The sequence below is a fragment of the Aquila chrysaetos genome, chromosome 10 (genome assembly GCF_900496995.4).
Source record: "Aquila chrysaetos chrysaetos chromosome 10, bAquChr1.4, whole genome shotgun sequence".
In the NCBI taxonomy this organism is placed as follows: Eukaryota; Metazoa; Chordata; class Aves; order Accipitriformes; family Accipitridae; genus Aquila; species Aquila chrysaetos.
In genome coordinates, this window is record NC_044013.1 from 5,316,450 (window position 1) to 5,330,213 (window position 13,764).

At 39.0% G+C, this 13,764-nt stretch overlaps 1 protein-coding gene across 5 annotated transcripts in view; it reads left to right on the top strand.

Annotated features, from left to right (window-relative positions):
- LOC115347551 (multiple epidermal growth factor-like domains protein 6) overlaps positions 1-13,764 on the top strand; it is a 205,572-nt gene that overhangs the window by 12,653 nt on the left and 179,155 nt on the right. For all 5 annotated transcript variants that reach the window (XR_003925529.1, XM_030029040.2, XM_030029043.2 and 2 more), the window contains exons 2-4: positions 1,750-1,884; positions 2,543-2,652; positions 4,123-4,227. Coding sequence is in view for 4 of the 5 variants with exons in the window: in XM_030029040.2 (XP_029884900.1) it covers positions 1,750-1,884; positions 2,543-2,652; positions 4,123-4,227 (350 nt within the window). In the remaining variant the exon portion in view is untranslated. The remainder of the gene's footprint in view (positions 1-1,749; positions 1,885-2,542; positions 2,653-4,122; positions 4,228-13,764) is intronic.

Below are 13,764 nucleotides of genomic sequence, written 5' to 3' on the forward strand. Positions count from 1 at the left end.
AATAGGGAGCTGTAAATTACTTTGGGCCTCTGAGAGGAAAAGCATCGTAAATCTTGAATGAGATATTAACGGTATCCAGTGTAACTAATGATAACTTTAACTGCCAGGCAGCAGTTGTGCTAGAACAGTTCTCTATCTTATTAATGCAACCACCCCCCTTCCGTTTTCTAGCGCAGGCTCACATTCTTATCTCTGTCAATTGACAGAGGAAATGAGTGTGTGAATGTGTTGCTCTCTAGCCTGAAGAGGGGTCTTAAACTGAAATTTGGGGAAGGACTTGCCTGCTAGCCGGTATGACACAACTGCTGAATGTTGTTTACCACTGACCAGAGTGGGTATACAAGGTCCCTGTTTCCCCCCTGCGTTTTAGTCATTGAGGCTTAAACTTGCAAAGCTTCACCAGTTAGAGCAGCCTGTCTGGGGGAATTAAGGATTTAATTATTATGTTAACAATCTGTAAACTACTCAAAATCACTGAATTAATTTCATTTTTGATACAGTAGGCTCCTGCCTTAAAAGAGAACAAAAAACCCCAATGTTCTGTGGCTTTAGTTAGACCTTGAATGTTTTATGCAGTTATTTTCTGGCATGCAGCACTTCCTAATTTACCCCAGGGCAAAGAAATCGGAATAAGGCTGGCAGAATCTCTGCAAAACTATAAACACGTGCCCTTTTTTTTTTTTGACCCTCCATGCCTCCTGGAATCCTGCTATTTTTGTAACTAGGGCTAGGTAGCAGGATGAAGATTACATATCAACCTACAAAGCAATGCTTTAATTTTGGTCTTGTTATTTTAGGAATAATCAGCAGAGAACAAGGATACTTCCTCTTATGAATTTCATGTGCTTCCCTGAGGGGACTGACAGCAAAGGGAGTCTCTTACAGAATATACATTTTCCACAGCAATAGTTTAAATAAATTTTATCTGCCCTTGAATCCATGGTAAATATTCCATTGACTTGTGTGGAGCCTGAATTTCGTTGTATGTTTGCGTACTGTTTTCTAAGGCAGATGCTGTGTTTTCATTACGTATGTATAGAGGCTGGCTATTGAGTAGCTTTGAGCTGTGGAGGTCAGTGCCTATAGTTGTCAAGCCTTTGATTCCCACCCTGGCACGTCAGCTGAAATGGGGGCTGTCACATGTACAAGACGTAGCGGGGGTCTTCCAGCAGTCTTGGTGTAAGAAGAGCCTCTCGAGCTTCCTTGCCTCAGTCGTCTGCTCCTCAGCTTGTGAGGTGCCATCCTTTGTCAGGCAGCACCTCATCTGAAAGGGTTACCGTAGACTGGTGTTACCGAGAGACAGCAAAGAGTGTCTGCTGAGTTGTCAGTCAAATCCTGCTCCAACGCTTTAGCTCTCGTTTTCTGGGAACAACATACAGTCGTGTTTTGGTAGCCAGACCGTTCACGTAAAAAAAATTGCCATTGGGAATGTGTTCGTGCTTGTGACTTGTGCAACCAATGCATTAATGAAATCTTGGCTCCATTAATGTCTGTGGACCACTTGCCGTTCTGGAATCGTGGGATCATGATTTGTCAGGTGTTTATGGATACTGTATTTTTTGCAAGAGAGCTGTTTGATCAGTCCAAGGTGAAAAAAAATCATAGAACTACAGTATTTTTAAATGGCAATATAAAATCTGTTTCAAATTGTTACTAACTGTTATACATAGCATAACTTTATGTATATTTCTCTAGCCTTCTAAATTTTGTGCTAAAAGTAATAAAGTATATCTTTTTCTTTCCCTCAAGGCCAAATGTCTGTCCAGTGTTTGAGTTGGCACTGGTAGGACACCAACAGCCATGTGTTCAAGCCTTTAGTCGTATGGTCAAGATGTGGAAACAAGGTTGTACAAGGAGGAGATGGTGTATGGGCTATGAGAGAAGGTAATATATTATCTATTATTATAAATGGATTCTTGGTACTGAACTTAGTGTAAATTCTTCATAACTCTTTTTAGTGTGAGAAGTTGTAAACTCTAATCTGAAATATGTGTGACTTACTTATGGATATAGTTAGTGTCCTGCTGAGACTTCACCTGAAGTCTGTTATTACTGAGCAGAAAACGTGACTTCCCCCCCCCCCCCCCCATGTTTTTGGTGGGTCATGAACTTGGCTGGCTCTAGATCACAATTTTATATTATCAGAAAATGCTTCTGTCTCATTCTTTTTCAGGTAAAGTCCAGCTGTCAAGTCATCTACTTTGAAAAATTGAACTTCTTTCTTTTTCTGTCATATGCTTAGAACTGATGGGAGATCCGAGTCCCCCAACAGCTAAAACCAAAATTGATTGCAAAACAAAATTACTCACCTTTCACTAGCCTGAATAGAAATTCATCAGAAAATATGTGGACATAGTATATTAGAGCTATTGGATGTTATCAGGATGCATTTTGCTATATTTGCTTCATTTTTAACAAGAACTACTGATAGGGGCTGAAAAACTGTATAGTAAATATGACATGAGTACAGTTTGTTACTGATGAGATGTGAATAAGTGGAATAGAAGTTGTGATCGTTCTCTTAAACTTATTGTCTTCAAAGGTCTGGGTACTACACAGTTTACAAGCAGATGTACAGAATGGAGCGTCAAACTGTCTATAAGTGCTGCCCTGGATGGGTCCAACATGACAATGAACCTGGCTGTTTGCACTGTAAGTTGATGGCAATACTGTGACAAACCGAGAGATGACATCCTTAGGCCTTACTTCCCTACTGATGCTTACTTCTAGAAAGATGGATTTTGTTTCTTGCTATTTATAACTGGGTTTTCCAGTTATTAAGAGGTAATCTATTGATGGGGAAAGAAACTTCTTTTAAAAATACAAAAGCTGTCATATGTAAAAGTACCAAGTATCTCTAATTTTAATCTAAACAGGGGAAACTGAATTTCTGATTGTAGTTGTTGCAGCATTTTTGTGCCAGCCTGGCTTTGACAGGCCAACCAAATTTATTGCTGTTACCCAAATTATGCAAAGAAATCTGCTGTAAGGCGCTTGTTTCTTGGATGTAGCACTCATTGCGGAGTCTGACTGGTTTTGGCTCTTTCACTGCTGCTGTTGCCATTGAAGCAATTGTGTTTCTACGCTATGGTTCTCCATCTGATGAGAACCCGTTCCTATCAGTAATTTCTAATCATGATTGGATGTTTTCCTAGAAGATGGAATTTAATTTAAATGTTAAGGAAGCACTTTAGCCACTGTTAAGAAGACACGAGTATAAGATAGCAATCTACTCAGTGTTTAGTCTTGTTACTGTTTTGTCAGTAATTGTATTTTCTGTATGAAATTTAACATCTGTTCCTATGTATTTTTTAATCTTCATACCAACTTGAGGGCTGCATTCAGAAAGCTTGCTTTTATGATTTTCTCTTTGTATTTAAAAAACAAAAACAAGCCTGAGAGGTATTCCCGTTAGTTTCAGCCTGAATCTACATATTTAGTGTGCACCTGTTTAGTTGTAAGAAGTCAAAGATATGTTTACAATCTGTATTTTAATCTCTGGTGTAAAGGAATTTAACATATTTGAACACCAGTGGCAATATAAAATTATTTTCTTCCTGAAAGAGCAGTGCAGACTTGCTTTGAATTCTTTAAGGCACCAAAGTGGTTGAATTATTCTTTTATATTTGATACTCTTTGTAAGTTTGGCTCAAGTATGTGGAATTTAATTTATTGTAAATAAATAATGTTCTGCCCTGGAAGAAGGGAAGTATTGTAATTCCCTTGGACATATATAACATCTTTTAGTACACTAGTGTTTCTTAACCATAGCTGCATTGTTCTTTAGCAGCTTATCTCTCTCTTCTGTCATTCTGGATTCATGCAGCGCTTCGAGTCCTAAGAAACTGTTTTCTGCCTCTGAAGCATCTTCAGGTTAAACTGCGTTATCTTAGTCTTATTTTTATTAAAGTTAAATTTCTTCATATTAACATGGTAGTTATACCCATGATAACAAGTTTCTATTGCAGTCTAGCCTTTCCACTTAAATAAAAAGCTGGATTTCTTCTTATTTGGAAGTTCATGTTATAGCAGGACTATGACAGGAACAGGCAATTCTTGAAGGATCCTTGGCACAAAACCAACAACCCCCCCTCCCCGTTTCATTCTGTTTGTGTGCACTAGTGCTGTGCAGTGTTGGCACTTGCTTCAATGGAGGGAAATGTTCTGAAGCAGGATCCCAGATGTGCCAATGTCCTGCAGGATTTCAGGGTCCTCGCTGCCAGTATGGTGAGTTGAACATAAATTGTCTCAAATGCATTTGGTGTTTGGGTAAAATACATGTTTAACAATATTTGTTAAAACATGAATATTTTATTCATGTTGACTTAAAGTTGCCTTTGCTGTATTCTAACTGGTTATTTGGTCATTCTCTTATTTTCCAGAATTTGCCTTTTATGGTATTGAATTTTAACAAAGCAAGATGAAAATTTAATTTGGCTGATATCAGATGAGTTTCTGTAATGGATAATACCATTGAATATGAGCAGTGGTGCCCAGTGGAGTATCTTTCTATTGCTTCTGAACTTGCACGTTCTTGTGGTGCTCTTGCTAAATTTCTCAGCATTGCTTTTACCCTTGTGAGAGTAAATTCTGAGTCAAAACAGGTTGTGCAGTAGGTAAAGAATGTAGCAAATGAACCAAATGTATTTTTTCGTGGGACTTCTGGTGCATCTGAAAGCAGGAAGGCTGGTTTTACAGATCACTACCAAATATTTCCTAGTATTCTTAAAATAATTTATGCACCAATCTTTCATTTCGGTAATTGTATTCTAGCATATTATAGACTAAATTCTATGTGACTTAGACTATCACCCACTCTCAATGGGAATCTTTTTCTCTCATATGCTGGTTCACAATCTGATAAACCCACAATGGGTTGTCTTGTAATTTACCATCACATACTGTGTAAAGCTCTCCAAAATTATAGAACTGCATCCATTTGGCTTCTTTGGGGGGGGGGGGGGGGGGGGGGGGGAAGTCATTCCCTCAGAGTAGGCTGTGATTGGGACAAAGGATTTCTTTTGTATTAGGCAAATGATAATTTCCTTTTCAGCTGAAGCACATTGTGTTTTGTTCAAAGGAAGGCAGATTTTTGAATATTTAGGTTTTTCACTTTTAAATTCTAGTGTGTTCACATCCTTACCTGGCTTGTCTGTCATGAAGTATAAGTGAGAAGGAATATAACTGTTTGCAGCAATCCCTTTAAGAGCTGAAAAGCTAAGCTCTGTATTTGATATGTGGCTTGTATCATGCTTGCTTCATAACCTCTGTCCTATTCTGATCTCTGGGCTCCACCAAGGCTCGTGTGATAGAATGTGTCTTGTGTGGGCTCACTGCACCAAAGCAACTGTGTCTGTATGGGTAGCAGCTTCCCTCAGTGAAGGTAATAAAGCAGCCGGAGTTGCAGCAGGCATGGTAAGTGGGAAATGCAACAAGTCAGCAAACATTGTAACAGGGTTGTTTTCATTGACACCTGGTCATAGATAACAACATTTTTCATTTATAAGCAAGCATTTAAATAAAATTCAGAGCTCTCTACAATGAAACTTTGGCTGACATCAGATCACAGCGTGCCAACATCTGCCTTCAGAATGTTAGTTCAGTTAAGCAGACTGCAAGGGAGATGCTGTAATTGTGTATTTCTTTACTGCCTATAGAACCAATAAGTTTATATATATATAACTTGATATGAACCAGAGTGACACCGATGCAGATTGCTTTGATATTGACTTACAGCAGAGCTGCTGCTTCAAGGTAAGCAGGATCAGGATCTCCAAGGAGCCCATATAATAAGCTTTTACCAAATGCAATATAAGTCTTGGCAAATTCTAAACTGTCTTCGCTAGTCTTTTGAGTCTCCTTCTCTTGCTTGGAAATACTTATGGCACTAAAGCATTTCCAGCAGGTGGATTATGGGGGTGCAGCCTGTGGATAGCACAGGTCAGATTTTCAAACTGAAATGGGATTGTGCGGTCTCTGTTTCACAGGTTGGTGACTGCAGACACTGTAAAAACAATGTGAGGTATCCTGCAGTTCTGGCTCTTTGCAGTTGGGTGGAACTTTTATCTTGGTGGTTTGTCTGCTTTCTATTGATTCCTAAGGTTTGAATGGAATTTCAGTAGTCATCATTTTCAGGTTTATACAGTAGCTGCTATCGCAGCTTGGCAGGAGTGAGTTTATAAATTAAATTCTGAAGGGAAAAACCTCCTTTCAGAAAGAACATTATGGACAATTCACCTGCCTAACAAAAGCAAGGTAATTTAGAGTGCAAGGCCTTTTAACCGTTGCAGGTGTCTCTAGTCAGATGCTTGTGAGGTTTGTATCATATTTGTTGCAAGCAAAACTAAAGAAAGTGTATTGTGAAACTAGCAGCTATAGCCTCTGTTTTTCTGGCTGATGTTGGAATATTGCTCTCCTAAAGTAGCTTGAATTTCATGTGACTGCATTACTTAATGGTAATATATTGTGGCTTTAAATGATCATTAAGTCTAGTCTGTCCTCTTCTCCCTGCTTGCCTGTGCAACCTTACTGTAAAATAAACTGTTTTCCTTCCAACCCTTAACCCAAAGGAAAAAGAATGTCTCCTACCAGCATCTTTTGCTTTGAGAATTCGGTGGAACAGAGGAGTGCCAGGAAAACCACAGTTTATGTTTTTGGAACATGTGCTATAGAATGTTAGTGGAAAAGATTATACTATGATATGTGAAGCTGTCAAAGGGGACTGTCTTTGGTACAGAGGCACGCTTCCCTGTACCTCTAAACTGCATCCTTCAGTTGTCTCTTTGGCAGGAGTGTTTGGATAACCCTCTCGGGGGCTTTACAGGGGAAGGGAGGTTCTAACTGGGTATGAGACCACAAACTACTGGCAAAAATCTGCCCGTTGGGTATCCTTGGTTGTAATCTTGGTTTCTGTCGCTTTTGGTGTTGTGACCTCCTGTCAATCTCCTGACAGAGGGGGAACCGTGGGCATTTCATAACTGTACTTGAACTCATTTGAGCAAAATTGCTGCCTGTATCCCATTTTATATCTCCCCCTCTCCAACCTCTTTGCTTATCTTTCTGTTTCTGTCAGTCAGTGTTGACAGCTAATTCTAAAGTTTCACTTGTGCAGTGGCCCTCATGATCTTCTGGCTGGGCACTACAATCCACAGACAATAGACAAGAAATTATTATAAAAATATCATGAAAATCAGCTACTTGAAAAAATAAATGGGAACATAAATCTTGAGAATCTTCTAATCTGGCTTTTCCTGTTTGCTGAGTTTATATTTGCCATTAAGTTACTAAGGAGGTCAGCTTCCTGGAAATCAAGTTGTTAAATGCTTTGTCTTGGTCTGTCCTGCAGAAAGTTTGTGGCAGGTTTTCGAGAATGACTTATGACAGCCCAGTGCATCATAGCAATCTGTAGCAGAGATGATTATTCACAATTGGCATGATTGCATCTAATGATTTTTTAAAGATACCATGTCATGTTTTAGCAGCCTGTAACACAACGTTATTTCTGATTAGACGCTGAAAGGGTTATGATTCCTGTAACAAGCTTTATGTAATTGTGACTAGAAATACATTACTGCATCTCTTGTATACTTCACTCCATAGTTTTATTATTTTACCCACACAAGCAGCAATAAAAACTTAGAAGAAAGATTTATGAGTGAAATGGTCGAGCTCTTCATATAGCCATTACAAGGATTCAGTAACAGATTGAGCTGTCTCTTCCATTGTCTGCTGCAATTTGTCTTGTAATAATAGACTTATATCAATTACGATGTAAACTTGTAAGCTGTATTTCTTTCTGTTTGTGTGTTGGTTTTTTTTTTTTTTTTTTTAAACTTGTTTGGAAGTTGAGATTCCCATTTCTCTTGAGCCAGTGAAAGGGAGGGAAGGCTTGTAACAAAACTGTAAACCCCAGAGCCAAGAATAAAATCTGCTGCAGTGCTGCTTTCATTGTTATTCATTAGTTGTCCTGGTAATCTTGTTCAAGGCCTGCTAGCCACCTGAGCTGGACATGGAAGTAAATTAATTTCATTTAGCTTGTTTAATTCAGCCCTGGGACTTCTACTTGGACATGCAGCTAGTGAAAGCATTCCAAATTCTACAAACAAGGATAACTTTATTTACTCCTCGTGTACATAAAATTGTTCAATACAAAATGAGGGGTTAGTTTTGACTCAAACATTTTTTGTCACCAAGCCTGAAGTTATTGCTGGTTTTACCAAGTGCCTCCTGCTGGTTTTAATACTCGAAGTAAAAGCAAGAGTGAGAACTGAACAGGCTTTATAAGTTCATGACTGAAACAAAATCCCAGCATTAGAAAGGTTTTGCAAGAGGGTACCATAATTAGGAAAGAGTAACTACAATTGAACATCTCTGAGGCAATGGATGTTATCAGAAGACATTTAAAAGTAGATGAGGAATGACCAGGGCAGACTTGTCAGGAAAGTCATCTTATGATGACATGATGTTTGTCATCTTAGCTTAATCATTTGAAGAAAGCTGATCATGATATTCCAGTGTTTAGCAGATTAAGTGTCAATATATTTAAATTTTACACTGTAATGTTTGCTGTAATGCAGGTGGAATTTTCAATTCTTTCATAGTACCTGATGTAGATTACTAAAGATTGCATGCTTGGGAAGCATTTACCACATCTTGAGAGGCAGTGTGGTCTGCTGAAAACAGCTCTTACCTGATATTTGAGATAAGAGCTTTGTTTTTTACCTGCCACTGACCTTGGATATTAGTTCAATAACTTAGCAAATTAAACCACTATGCCTCAATTTCATTATATACAAAATGTTGATAATGATAGCTAGTTCCTTTGTAAAGTGCTTTGAGACCTAAGTAATTAAGTGTAAGATAATAGCATTGGAATGTGTATATAAAGGCAAAATGCACACTGCATGGGTAGCTAAAATGAAATGCTTATGAGATAGATATTCATCAGTTCATTGACTAGCTGTCAATCTCTTCCTTAACTCTGGTCACACACTATTAAGATATTGAACTATATAAAGATTCTAGTAAACAAAAATGTCAGCACCTCCTAGTCCAGGTAGATCAGAGTTTACACTACAGAACTACTTAAAGGTGGTTTGTTTTGTTTTGTTTTGGTTTTTAGTTTTTTTGAAACCATTGATTAAAATTGCATGAATTCTGATGTATCTTCTTGCAACTAAAAATGCTTTTTCATTCACTGTGAAAAAGAATTTTCTTCCATTTTCCTCTAGGGAATATTTCTTCCTGCAAAGAGTTATTTGATAAAACTTCTGATTAATGTCCTGTCTGCCATTCTGGTCTGTTGTAGGGATGCATATTTTCTTCTTTGAGACTGAAGACCTAGACAAACCTTACAGGGCAGTATATATCCATGAAATGGTGCTACAAATTTTCATTCTTTGTAGGTCCCTTGAAATAGCAAATGGCAAGCTTAAAACTCCTGTGGATCTGTTACCTGTAGAGATGTCTTTAGTTTTCAGGATCTTTGTTTCTCAGTGGAACTAGATAATGTTTCAGTATTTGTGAGGGTAGATTAGTTTTTAACATTCTTACGCAGTGCTGCTGATAGCAAGGTCCTTGCTGTTGCCAGGGGTTTTGGCATTTTGTTTTCCTATTTTGGCTACCAGTCCTATGCAGTTTTACCAAAGACAAAATTTTTAACATGAAAATTCTCCATTAGCCCATAGGGAGAGTGGAAGAGGATGGTGCAAAGATAATTTATGTTCAGATTGCTCTAGTTTAGTGCACGTAATTTCTTTAAGATTATCAGGGTTTTTTTTCTGTCCTAGCTGAGTCATTCTCCTGCTCCAAATGACTCAGTCTCACTAGTGAAATGGTAGTGAGCCGGTCACGGCAAGGGAAGCAGAGATGACTGTTTAGGCTGCTCAGGATAGAAAGGTACCTATTTTCTAGTAGGAAAAAACCCGTGTGATTATCCTCTACTCCTAGTGGGACATGCTCTTCAGTTCTTCCTCTGCTCCTTTTCAACTCCTAGGAAAAATGATCCATCAGTCCTGTACCTTTTTCTTTGGCCTACCGTACCTTCTGTTCTCATGATTAAGAAGCACTGGCTGACAGAAACATGAAGGTGTAGATGCTTTTGGTCCTTTATATGGCAGTAAAGGAGCAGCAGTGTCATGTGAGCTCTTGACAGCTTGAGAGCATCCTGTTGGCTTGGTATGTGCTGAAGCACTTCAAAGTTGTGCAACTGCTTGTGCCTACATTAGGGGCTGTGGTAATGAGTGTCTTTTTTAGCACTTGTCAAAGTAATAACAGTGCTGTTGTACTAGAGTATCCAAAACCCTTCCCAGTAGCAAAATTTGAAAACATGAGTGTGTTTTAAACAACACAGTTAATGACGTGTGTTGACATGCTTCATCTCATCAGAAGTTAAAAGTAGACCGTGGCACTTCCTTTGTGTTTGTCATGTGTGAACCACGCAGGAGAGACGAGCAGCTTGAGGCACTTTCATATGATGGTGCTTTAATGTCTTTACTTCTTATGTGGCAGGTTGTGGCCAGCAACTAATGCTTAATGTTCTGTTAAGGAAGTAGTCACTGCTGACATCTCAGCCAGTTCTAAAGCAAACTGTTTTAATTCAATGGAATAGCAGGCAGTCTAGGTTTTAAACAACCTTAATATAAATTGGTCATGTTACAAATGCAGAAGCCCTTGATTTTGATGAAGTGACCTGAGAATCCAGTAAGTATTTATCACTGCTGTAATTCTTTCCAACATTGAAGATTTCACAGTTCCTTTAAAACTGTTTCAAAGGGTGTTTCAGGTGATTTTTATTCGGTGTTAAGAGTGTTCTACTGGCCAACATGCATTTGAAAAATCCCCCTTATTTAACTTACTTTAGGTGGTTTTGGATTTAAAGTCCTACTTCAGTTGGCTAGACAGCTCTGCTCTTGCTAAAAATGCTAGATGTGTCTTTGTATGGCATAGCAATTTGTACGCTTGATTTGTGTAGAGCAGTCCTGTAGACAAGAAAGCCAAACCAAAAGGAGATCTAGAAATCTGCTCAGTCTAAAATAAGGATGACCTTTTCAAATTTCCCCTCTCACTAACTAAAAATCAGTATCTTATTTCATATGAAAATACTGGTGTTATTACTGTGGTGGTCCTCCTAGTCTGCATCTCTTCACCTTCCTTGATACTGTCTGTAGCACACTGGTATCCCGTGAGTTCATACCAAATGCAGCCTTTGTATTTCTCAATGTAATCCCCAGTGTATCATCAGCCTCTGTCAGCTTGGAGTTGTCAGGGCTAAATTGGTGTCCTGCTGTTGCCGCTTTGTTCATTCTGATGCTTCTTGTGCAATCTGCTTCTTGGTGACCTTGGAAGCTGCTGTCATGGCACTGCCTGTTTCTGCCTCAGGTGGGGGCTGTGAAGCCTCACAAGAACTACAAATTCAGTTTTGGCCCTTCCAGAAGCAATGTAAAAGCTTGACAGCACTTAAAGGTTCCTTGATGGCACGGAAGTCCAGAGAGTCTATAAGCACAGAGGCAACTAAGATAATGCTGTTCAGGTCAAAAAGCAGAAAGGAAGGTATGAATGATGAAAGTATGCTGTCCTTGCACTTCAAAAACTATTTCAGACCTCATATCCATTCAAAAACAGGGCTTGTGTAATTTTTCAAAGGACGGACAATACTTGCATCGTTTGGAGGAATATTAGGGCAGGAATCAACTGAAATAGTGGGATGGGGATATTCAACTCAAAGTAGCTTGAGAGTTCACAGGAACAATAGAAAAGTATAGGTACAAGGCCAGCTCTTCCCTTGGACTGTCCTAAGAGCTTGACACTTAACTTGGTCATTTTTAGTAACTGGGAAGCATCGCTAGTTATGTAGAACTTATTTAAGCAAGTCCTTTAGTATGCTTTTCTGTTTCTTGTGCTTGGAAATGGTGGATGATTTTTGTTTGGCTTTTTTTACTGCATGAGTTGTTTACTGCTTTTTTTTTTTTACTGTGTGTGTCCTGGGCTGCATCAAAAGAAGCATGACCAGCAGGTCGAGGGAGGGGATTCTATTCTCTCCTTCTACTTTGCTCTCATGAGACCCCACCTGCAGTACTGTGTTCAGCTCTGAGGCCCCAACATCAGAAGGACATGAACCTGTTGGAGCAAGTCCAGAGGAGGGCCACGAAGATGATCAGAGGGCTGGAGCACCTCTCCTATGAGGACAGGCTGAGAGTTGGGGTTGTTCAGCCTGGAGGAGAGAAGGCTCTGGGGAGATCTTACAGCAGCCTTCCAGTACCTAAAGGGAGTCTCCAAGAAAGCTGGAGAGGGACTTTTTACAAGGGCAGGTAGGGATAGGACAAGGGGTAATGGCTTTAAACTGAAAGAGGGTGGATTTAGATTAGGTACTGGGAAGAAATTCTTCACTGTGAAGGTGGTGAGGCACTGGGACAGGTTGCCCAGAAAAGTTGTGGATGCCCCATCCCTGGCAGTGTTCCAGGCCAGTTTCGATGGGGCTTTGAGCAACCTGGTCTGGTGGAAGGTGTCCCTGCCCATGGCAGGGGCGTTGGGACTGGGTGATCTTTAAGGTCCCTTCCAACCCAACCCATTCTATGATTCTAATTTGTCCTTTGTCAGGAGCAAATTTGGATAAAAATTGAGTTTATAAAGGATTTTATATAAACCAAATGCTTTAGGCAATTTTATGTGGTTAATCAAAAGTATTGGCAAGAGAAAATGTGCCAACAGACCTTTGGCATTCAAAATGAGTATATTAATCAGAGCAGTTATTCATAGTTACTGAACTGAATTGATTGGTTTTTTTCTGTGGTGTCTTACACTACTTAAAACCAATCGATCTCATCCTGTCGTACTTGTAGGAAAAAGGAAAAAACACTGGTGTCTTGCTCTTTCAGTCCATAATTAGTGTATCAACTTTAATGAAATTTTAGCCATGATAAAGTCTTCTGATGTAACCTTTTAGCAGATTCTGGTCTCAGTGGATAGTTGGAGACCTTCAGCACTTCAGTGATCTAATTGCCTTGAAAATCCAAGAAACAAATATGCACTGGTGGATTCTTTCTTGTTGTTTTTTTTTTAATAAGCCTTAATGTAGCATGTAAACTTCACATTAGACTTTTAAATGTTTTAAAAGGAAAAAAAACCCACCTATTAAGTATTTTTTTAAAAAATCTGTTTCTAATATGCAATGTCAAGCCCTACATGTAGGTCCTTCAAAACAGTCATCTGCTGTCATTGAATAATGCCTTCTGGGTTTGGTCTCATGGTAATATACCTTTTTCTAATACGTCTCCTGTATTCTGCAGTTTGATGGCAACTGATAGCTATCCTGACACTTAAAACAGATTGTGATTTGAATAATAAATTATAGACATATATAGTCACAAATTAATACAAATGTAACTTTGGACCTAAATATGAAGTGTCACAGAGCTGGAGCCAGTTAGAAACCCATGAGAAAGATGAGTTGAATGTTCTGCGCGGAGACTTGCAAAAGACAAATGTAGTGCGCAAAACACTGCAGGAGGTCCAAGCTATCTATAATCTCTCAAGAAAAAAGTTATGGTTAAGATAAAATGACATTATTTGTTCTAATGATGGATAACAGTTGATTCAGTGATTAATTCCAGTTGCAAGCAAGATCCTCTGAAGGATTCAAAAAAACCCGAAAGCATGGCTTCTTCCAACCTTTCCATTCTCTCTTCTTTGCCATTCCCCAGCATTCACTTCCCTCTTCATACACATCTAGTCTTTGCCAGTGTTGTCTATTAGGAACACCTTTCG